Below are 10,533 nucleotides of genomic sequence, written 5' to 3'. Positions count from 1 at the left end.
AGTATTTCCGCATTCAATGTTTATGATATGTATACAGTAGCGACCAAATTAAGTAGAAAATTTCGGGTCGTAACACCATAAGGTTATAATAGAGGTAACACAGACCCCTTAAACAATGAGGGGCACAAAAGACCATTTTACCTATTTTAGGGTTGACTTTGACCACTTTTTCTCGAGTTGATGGGATTTGTGTAGGTATTTGTCTATTCTAATATTAAATTCTAGTTATCGATTGATCTAATAACAAAGACATTAGGAAGGACGTATCGTAACGAAGTATAAGAAATTGATAGATGTTTGATGTTGGACTCGGAGGGATGTATGCTTGAAAAAGATTTATTTCATTCCTGCACGACTATTTCTTTATAGATAGCCAAACACGATTTTTTGTAACTATCGCATGTTACAAAATACGAAGGGGGAGTTTCAACACTTCCTTTCGATAAGCTTAAAAGATTCCACGATCTTGATTCTTTTACTAAGAAACTGCTTTACATACACATAAGCCTCGTAATGGTGCACCCGACTCAGACAGTCTTTTGCCTTTAAATGAATACGAAACTTTATGTTGTCTTGACCCATCTCCATATACCAACCATCGTAAACGCCATCGTATTTGAGGCTATCTCCAGATTTAACGTTGAAGTCATCCAATGCAAACTTTGATACCTCTTGCACGAATGAAAACTGAAGATTACTGATTTTAATCCACTTCTCTACTTTGGGTGGATCCACAGGCCCAACGCAGTGTCCAGGAGACAATATGACGATGATAGATTCCAGCTTGAAAATTCGTTTCTCTTCGACAATAATAATTTCATAATTGAGACAACGTCCCAGAAAGTCTATCGCCTTAATATGCAAACGGAACTTTAGGCTGATTGGGCACAACTCAAAATACCAACCTTCATAAATGCTATCGAATTTCAAACAATCTCCAAATATAATTTTGAGCTGCTCCACTATAAACTTTATAACCACTTGAAAGCCAGGCTCCTTGAGATTAGGTATTTGAATCCACTTGGGTTCGACCACCACACCACCGCAAAACTTGAAAGATTCGAGAATCTTGATTCTCTTGGACCAAAAGTGCTCAACAAGCACAACGGCCTCATAGCTGCGTACGCGCCCCAACCAGTCTTTCGCCTTAAGATGAAAACGAAACTTTATGTTGTCTTGACCCAGATCCATAAACCAGCCGTCGTAGACTTCAACGTATTTTAGGCCTTCTCCACTCTTATTATTATGTTCATCCACGGCAAACTTTGCCAACTCTTGCACTAACGGCACCTGAACATTAGGAATTTTTATCCACTTCTTCTCTTGAGGTTCATGAGATACTATGAGAACGATAGAGTCCAGCTTCCATATTCTTACATGGTCACGTCTCTCTTCGATAATAACAACCTCAAATTTGAGAGAACGACCCAAAAAGTCTATCACCTTAACATGGAAGCGGTACTTTAGGCTGTTTGGGCACAACTCAAAATACCAACCTTCATAAATGATCTCAAATTTCAAACTATCTCCAAATTTAATTTTGATCTGTTCCAAAATAAACTTTATAACCACTTGAAAGCCGGGCTCCTTAAGACAAGGTATTTGAATCCACTTGGGTTCGACCACTACGGGACCGCAAAACTTGAAAGATTCGAGAATCTTGATTCTCTTGGACCAAAAGTGCTCAACAAGCACAACGGCCTCATAGCTGCGTATGCGCCCCAACCAGTCTTTCGCCTTAAGATGAAGACGAAACTTTATGTTGTCTTGACCCAGGTCCATAAACCAGCCGTCGTAGACTTCAACGTATTTTAGGCCTTCTCCACTCTTATTATTATGTTCATCCACGGCAAACTTTGCCAACTCTTGCACTAACGGCACCTGAACATTAGGAATTTTTATCCACTTCTTCTCTTGAGGTGCAGGAGCTACTATGAGAACGATAGAGTCCAGCTTCCATATTCTTACATGGTCACGTCTCTCTTCGATAATAACAACCTCAAATTTGAGAGAACGACCCAAAAAGTCTATCACCTTAACATGGAAACGGTACTTTAGGCTGTTTGGGCACAACTCAAAATACCAACCTTCATAAATGATCTCAAATTTCAAACTATCTCCGAACTTAATTTTGATATGTTCCAAAATAAACTTTATAACCACTTGCAAGCCAAGGTCCTTAACATCGGGTATTTGATTCCATCCCGGCACAACCTTTACTTGATCCAAAAGCTTAAAAGATTCGAAAATCTTGATTTTCTTCGACAAAAAATGCTTAACAAGAACAATAGCCTCGTAGTTGCGCAAACGTCCCAAGCAGTCTTTCGCCTTAACATGAAGGCGAAACTTTATGTTGTCTTGACCCATCTCTGCATACCAACCGTCGTAGATTTCAACGTATTTTAAGCCTTCTCCACTTTTATTGTACCAATCTATTGCAAACTTTGAAACTTCTAGCACAAATGGCACTCGAAGATCAGGAATTTTAATCCACTTCTCCACTTTGGGTGGATCGACCGGCCCAACATAGTGTCCACAATTCAAAATATACAAGAAAGATATCAACTTTCTGATTCTTTCAAGCTTAGGTTTCTCTTCGAACACAAGTGCCTCATACAGGAGAGAGCGTTGAAGAAAGTCTATCGCCCTAATATGAAGACGGTACTTTAGGTTGTTTTGACCCAGTTCACAAAACCAACCTTCGTGAATGCTTTCGTATTTAAGACTGTGTCCATGTTGAACGTTGAACTGTTCCACCGCAAGCTTTGCGACCTCTTGCACGCAGTGGCTACTGACATCGGGGATTTTAATCCACTTCTCCACACCGGGTACTTGGCCGCAAACCTTGACTGCAACACTCATGGCGTAGTGTGATATATAGTACAAGGAAACTTTGTGTTTCTTTGCTGTGGTTTTGTTTGGTTAGTAGCTGTGGGTATTTATAGAACTCATTTAATATGGAATCCAAGTTTAAAAGGATAAGATTGATGCTTTTAAGAACATCCACACACATCCCATTAATATTCTTTTTATTTACATTAATATTCTTCTTTTGGAATATGGTTCTTTGACTTAAACATTTTTATACTTAAAAGATTAATGTTCTTCATTGTTTATATCACTTAAAAGGTTCACACCCACTTCTTTTAGAATTAAATCCATAACGTCTGTGATATACTTCAATTTAACTATAAATTCCCCACAATTTTAGACACCGAGTTTATCTTCTTTTAATTGATATACTTAAATTTTAGTGTGATAAGAATATGGTTCGGTGTCCTTAAAAAAAAAGAATGTAATTTCTCTTTATTCGTTTACCCAAAATACATGTATATTTTTTTAAAAAAAAAAATTATATGTTTGATCTAATTTGAATGTTGTTTAAATTTATATAGACAAATATTTATTACATCAACTTGATATCTCTAAGTAGATGAATGGTCGTTACTAATTTTGAGTGAAAAAAACTTAACAGAACCTATCAATGAGATAGGAAAGACTACCGAATCTGCTTGAAACTAGCATAACTAAATAGACTCCATAGTGTACTGCCTCCTTCGCGCCGTCATCGTCAATTGGCACTCAAGTTCCATATACAAAAAAAGGAAGAGTAGAGCGAGTGAGAATATAAATATACGCAGTAAATAGCTTGTGTACACTCAAGTTTTCTCGTATCATATAATCTGAGTATGCTTACACCGTTGGCTTTTAATTTTAAAATGCAATACTATCTTTATTTCACTACTCAATCTTCAAGACTTCGAGTCTATGCCCGTGACTAAAAGTACAAGAAAAAAAAGTAAATAAAATATAGGTAAAATGAAATGAAATATAAAGATACGATAAAACTTCAATCAAATTAACCTAAACAACCATAAAAAAGAAACAATTCGAAATTTAATTACAAGACAATGTTGCTAAAGTTTATTACAAAGGAAAGGAAGAATAGGTTCAGTATATAATTTCACACCAAATATAAACACCCAAAATACATGGACGAACTGACGTCGTGGGACGACCTGCCCTTGAACGCGTTTCAATCGAATGCTCTCATCGTTCTCCGACTACCTACGAACAAATGAAAAAATAGGAAAATTGACGAGTATAACAATGGTAAGTAAGCAACCTACTTTTAGGGTCTCATCACATCCTTAACCTACGTGTATCCACGAGCATTTTTTCTGGGCGCTAGAAAATTTGGGCCTAATCTTTAAGGCTATGTAAGCATTTGGGAAGGCCTCAAAATTTCATAGTGGTTTTCTAGTCCAACTCTTACCTTTTGGATGAGGTGGTTACTAAACTTTTCTGCACTTACACTATGCAACCTACTGTTACTAGGAAGTTTATGACCAGCATCCTACGCTAAGGTGCTGCTTAAAGAAAAAAAATCTAGTGGGTCATCTACTAGTTTGAACATCGTTATTGGAAGGTTAGCTGGTGACTTTGCAATTGGGCTCTAAAGTCATTCTAAATTTGGGGAGTGTGGTGCCACATTCACCTATGTTGTCCTTTGCCCTCTCTGATGGTCGGTTTACAACACACAGGACTTGTTTAATAGACTTGTGGAAATTTCCACAAGGTGATGCCACCTAGTCGCTTCGACAGACTACCCTAACTGGCATACGCCTAGCTCGATGGTACTTCTCTCATGGACCTATCGTTTGGTAGGGGGCGCTATTTGATTTGACCTAGGTCGTTGATAATGCTGTCGTGGTACTCGAGTGCATTGGGTGACGGAGACTCCAATGACACTCTTCTCAGCGACAGTGGCCTAGATTGCTACCTTAGTAATTCTTAAGTGACATGGAGGTCTATTCGATTTGTAGGGCGTTTAGGCGACTTAAGACATAGACTCTCTACTCCAGGACAATCCATGCTAACTCCTTGAGTTTTCTTAGTATGGGAGCACTAGGGACAAAATCCCTCGGTGCTTGGTATACTAGAGGCTCCTATACCTAGGTCATCATTTAACTTGTCTAGCTCTAGAGTCGTAATCTTCACTCAATGCAGGTAACTATGCTCTACAAAGAGAACACTCAAGCAATCACTTAGAACTACCCTACATTTCAATGCATGCTTGGTTAGGGAGATAGCCTTATCAATCACTTAAAGTACAAAATACACTATCTAAACATTCATGCTAGCTCAACTGGTGAGATAACATCCATCAATCACCCAGTGACGCAATATCTACCACTCAAAAGTGTGAGTAGATATGAAAATATTATTACTCAACGAAAGAATACAGATTTAAGAATAAGAAAAAGAATTGGGATGGAAGGTAAAATCTTCATTGATATTCACAACCTTTAAATAGGATAATACTAAATAATATCTATGAGGAAAATATAAACTAACTAAATCTACTACTATTCAAATTCAACTGATTACTAATATCCAAGATATATTTCCTAACTAATATATTCTTTCAAAATTACAAATATCATATATTCCACAAATAATTCAAACTAAAATAAGTTGCACTAAATTCTGACAGTCTCCCTCCCTTAGTGCAAGCTTATTTCTCAATAACTTCGAGAGGCTTTATGAAAAACTTCAAATTTCACTTTGGCAAGTATCTTAGTAAATATGTCTGCAACTTGCTCATTAGTATGTATTTCCTGCAATTCAACATCCTGCATTAACACTTTCTCTCGAACAAAATAATCTACGAAGAATTTCTTACAGCCAGGCTTGCGTATGGACTTTTTAGGCACGCCACCACCTGAATAAGACACTGACACATCATTTTCACTGATTGCCTTCTTAATAAGTTCCACGTCATAGCGATTCAATCTCGTAATCTTCTGAAAAGATCTAATTTTGAGAGCATTTGACAGTCCGGTCTCAAAACAGTCTTCTCTCCAATGGTCTTAAACTTTAAGGCTTCCACAACTATAAAAGCTCCTTCACCATTTGAGTCCACGTAAAGTCCACCCAAAATATACAAAGCATCTACATGGCCAAGCTTCAAGTCGATTGCCTTCTGAAACACCTCAATTGCTCGCTCATCTTCCCCCATTGCATGCAAAGCGGAGGCTAAATCACAGTGAGCATCAGCATAATCTGGTTTCATGAATATGACCTCTTCCAAGTCCTTAACGGCAGGATCCAAATTACTAATATGACCCTCCAATGATTGAATCTGAGCTTTTGATTGCACCAATTCTAATGACAAAGAGTAATAATTCATCTCAACTTGTGCAGACTCAGCATACTCCATACTCCGGTGAATTACATCACTGGCAGACTGCAAAAGCTCTTGATCTTCTGATCCTTTTTTACCACTCAATATATTTTCAGGAGCTTTATATCCTTGGTCAAGGTCCAAGTCATACTCAAAAATGTCGTAGCCAAAAGATTTGTTATTAACAATATTCTTGCTTCCTGTCGCCCTCTCAAAATCTTTAGCCACACTAAACTTATCATCCTCCCCTTCTTCACACAAATTTGCCTTAACTACGAAATCCTCCTCCAACTCCTCAACATCGGAACCAAATCGTGATAAATCATCATCATCAAGCAGTGCAGCTATTTCTGGGTCAGGCTGGGGCGGAGCATCAGTAGTCGAATCCTGCGAATTGGTAGTTTGATCCAAATTCTCCAAGATGAGGAAATCGTCAGCCTCAGAGGGGAGGTAAAGACCGTCAAGATCGTCAAACGTTAGCTCGACAACTTCATTTTCGCCGAATCCCAAATCCAAGGCCGTGGAATAAACAGAAGGGTCATCAAGGGCAACAGAATTGGCATCGGAGAAAAAGAGAGAGTCCAGATGCGAAATTTGGAGAGAATCAAACTCAGAAGCGTAAGTAGTGGAATTAGAATTTTGATCACCTGTAGAGACATCATCTTGATATACGGCTGAAGTCACGTTTGTTGGCTGGTCAAGAACCTCAGTGGTTAAGCAATATTCCCAAATTGGATCTGAAGAACTTTTACTTTCATGTACCGCATTTGCTTATGATTCCTGCATCTTGACTCGAAAATTTGGTTTAATATGGCCTGGCTTTCCGCAACGATGACACACCACTTTCACCTCACAATTCTCGTTTAAAATGGCCTGGTTTTCCACACCTGTAACAAGCTTTAAATGGCTTCTTTGATGACTCCTCACTCCTGAATTGATTCCCATTGCTTGATGAAGGCTTTGAGTAAAAATTCTGTCTCCTTTGATCTTTGGCATACAACACACCTTCTAACTTTGGGGAAAATTCGTTGCTGCTAGTCATTTGCTTAATCAATGCTTCCTGATTGGAAAGAAGATTCTCCAGTTCAATTACTGTAGGCTTGTTTGCCCACCCTTGTGTTGAGGAAACAAAGGGCATAAACTCTTTCCGTAATCCACGAATAAGATAACGCCGTAATCGAGCCTCACTCACTGGCTCCTCAGCATCTAATTCTGAAATTTCATAACACAGATTTTTCACTTTCAAAAAATATTCTTCAACCGAAAAATTACCTTGAGTTACCATAGCTAGNACAGGAGAGAGCGTTGAAGAAAGTCTATCGCCCTAATATGAAGACGGTACTTTAGGTTGTTTTGACCCAGTTCACAAAACCAACCTTCGTGAATGCTTTCGTATTTAAGACTGTGTCCATGTTGAACGTTGAACTGTTCCACCGCAAGCTTTGCGACCTCTTGCACGCAGTGGCTACTGACATCGGGGATTTTAATCCACTTCTCCACACCGGGTACTTGGCCGCAAACCTTGACTGCAACACTCATGGCGTAGTGTGATATATAGTACAAGGAAACTTTGTGTTTCTTTGCTGTGGTTTTGTTTGGTTAGTAGCTGTGGGTATTTATAGAACTCATTTAATATGGAATCCAAGTTTAAAAGGATAAGATTGATGCTTTTAAGAACATCCACACACATCCCATTAATATTCTTTTTATTTACATTAATATTCTTCTTTTGGAATATGGTTCTTTGACTTAAACATTTTTATACTTAAAAGATTAATGTTCTTCATTGTTTATATCACTTAAAAGGTTCACACCCACTTCTTTTAGAATTAAATCCATAACGTCTGTGATATACTTCAATTTAACTATAAATTCCCCACAATTTTAGACACCGAGTTTATCTTCTTTTAATTGATATACTTAAATTTTAGTGTGATAAGAATATGGTTCGGTGTCCTTAAAAAAAAAGAATGTAATTTCTCTTTATTCGTTTACCCAAAATACATGTATATTTTTTTAAAAAAAAAATTATATGTTTGATCTAATTTGAATGTTGTTTAAATTTATATAGACAAATATTTATTACATCAACTTGATATCTCTAAGTAGATGAATGGTCGTTACTAATTTTGAGTGAAAAAAACTTAACAGAACCTATCAATGAGATAGGAAAGACTACCGAATCTGCTTGAAACTAGCATAACTAAATAGACTCCATAGTGTACTGCCTCCTTCGCGCCGTCATCGTCAATTGGCACTCAAGTTCCATATACAAAAAAAGGAAGAGTAGAGCGAGTGAGAATATAAATATACGCAGTAAATAGCTTGTGTACACTCAAGTTTTCTCGTATCATATAATCTGAGTATGCTTACACCGTTGGCTTTTAATTTTAAAATGCAATACTATCTTTATTTCACTACTCAATCTTCAAGACTTCGAGTCTATGCCCGTGACTAAAAGTACAAGAAAAAAAAGTAAATAAAATATAGGTAAAATGAAATGAAATATAAAGATACGATAAAACTTCAATCAAATTAACCTAAACAACCATAAAAAAGAAACAATTCGAAATTTAATTACAAGACAATGTTGCTAAAGTTTATTACAAAGGAAAGGAAGAATAGGTTCAGTATATAATTTCACACCAAATATAAACACCCAAAATACATGGACGAACTGACGTCGTGGGACGACCTGCCCTTGAACGCGTTTCAATCGAATGCTCTCATCGTTCTCCGACTACCTACGAACAAATGAAAAAATAGGAAAATTGACGAGTATAACAATGGTAAGTAAGCAACCTACTTTTAGGGTCTCATCACATCCTTAACCTACGTGTATCCACGAGCATTTTTTCTGGGCGCTAGAAAATTTGGGCCTAATCTTTAAGGCTATGTAAGCATTTGGGAAGGCCTCAAAATTTCATAGTGGTTTTCTAGTCCAACTCTTACCTTTTGGATGAGGTGGTTACTAAACTTTTCTGCACTTACACTATGCAACCTACTGTTACTAGGAAGTTTATGACCAGCATCCTACGCTAAGGTGCTGCTTAAAGAAAAAAAATCTAGTGGGTCATCTACTAGTTTGAACATCGTTATTGGAAGGTTAGCTGGTGACTTTGCAATTGGGCTCTAAAGTCATTCTAAATTTGGGGAGTGTGGTGCCACATTCACCTATGTTGTCCTTTGCCCTCTCTGATGGTCGGTTTACAACACACAGGACTTGTTTAATAGACTTGTGGAAATTTCCACAAGGTGATGCCACCTAGTCGCTTCGACAGACTACCCTAACTGGCATACGCCTAGCTCGATGGTACTTCTCTCATGGACCTATCGTTTGGTAGGGGGCGCTATTTGATTTGACCTAGGTCGTTGATAATGCTGTCGTGGTACTCGAGTGCATTGGGTGACGGAGACTCCAATGACACTCTTCTCAGCGACAGTGGCCTAGATTGCTACCTTAGTAATTCTTAAGTGACATGGAGGTCTATTCGATTTGTAGGGCGTTTAGGCGACTTAAGACATAGACTCTCTACTCCAGGACAATCCATGCTAACTCCTTGAGTTTTCTTAGTATGGGAGCACTAGGGACAAAATCCCTCGGTGCTTGGTATACTAGAGGCTCCTATACCTAGGTCATCATTTAACTTGTCTAGCTCTAGAGTCGTAATCTTCACTCAATGCAGGTAACTATGCTCTACAAAGAGAACACTCAAGCAATCACTTAGAACTACCCTACATTTCAATGCATGCTTGGTTAGGGAGATAGCCTTATCAATCACTTAAAGTACAAAATACACTATCTAAACATTCATGCTAGCTCAACTGGTGAGATAACATCCATCAATCACCCAGTGACGCAATATCTACCACTCAAAAGTGTGAGTAGATATGAAAATATTATTACTCAACGAAAGAATACAGATTTAAGAATAAGAAAAAGAATTGGGATGGAAGGTAAAATCTTCATTGATATTCACAACCTTTAAATAGGATAATACTAAATAATATCTATGAGGAAAATATAAACTAACTAAATCTACTACTATTCAAATTCAACTGATTACTAATATCCAAGATATATTTCCTAACTAATATATTCTTTCAAAATTACAAATATCATATATTCCACAAATAATTCAAACTAAAATAAGTTGCACTAAATTCTGACAGTCTCCCTCCCTTAGTGCAAGCTTATTTCTCAATAACTTCGAGAGGCTTTATGAAAAACTTCAAATTTCACTTTGGCAAGTATCTTAGTAAATATGTCTGCAACTTGCTCATTAGTATGTATTTCCTGCAATTCAACATCCTGCATTAACACTTTCTCTCGAACAAAATAATCT

General features: G+C 37.5%; 1 protein-coding gene across 1 annotated transcript; it reads right to left on the bottom strand.

The window, feature by feature from the left end:
- Positions 1–320: 320 nt before the first annotated feature.
- LOC111434515 lies at positions 321–2,927 on the bottom strand. The gene has a single exon (XM_023071930.1). It carries the CDS (start codon positions 2,860–2,862, stop codon positions 427–429), a length of 2,436 nt encoding a protein of 811 aa, XP_022927698.1. The 5' UTR covers positions 2,863–2,927; the 3' UTR covers positions 321–426.
- Positions 2,928–10,533: the final 7,606 nt, after the last annotated feature.

Source organism: Cucurbita moschata, unplaced genomic scaffold (assembly GCF_002738365.1).
Source record: "Cucurbita moschata cultivar Rifu unplaced genomic scaffold, Cmos_1.0 Cmo_Scf00045, whole genome shotgun sequence".
Classification (NCBI taxonomy): Eukaryota; Viridiplantae; Streptophyta; class Magnoliopsida; order Cucurbitales; family Cucurbitaceae; genus Cucurbita; species Cucurbita moschata.
The sequence above is the reverse complement of the archived record's forward strand: the minus strand, read 5'-3'. Positions and strand labels throughout refer to the sequence as shown.

Excerpts from the sequence above, each read along its gene's own strand:
- LOC111434515 (XM_023071930.1), bottom strand. The coding sequence starts at position 2,862 with ATGAGTGTTGCAGTCAAGGTTTGCGGCCAAGTACCCGGTGTGGAGAAG.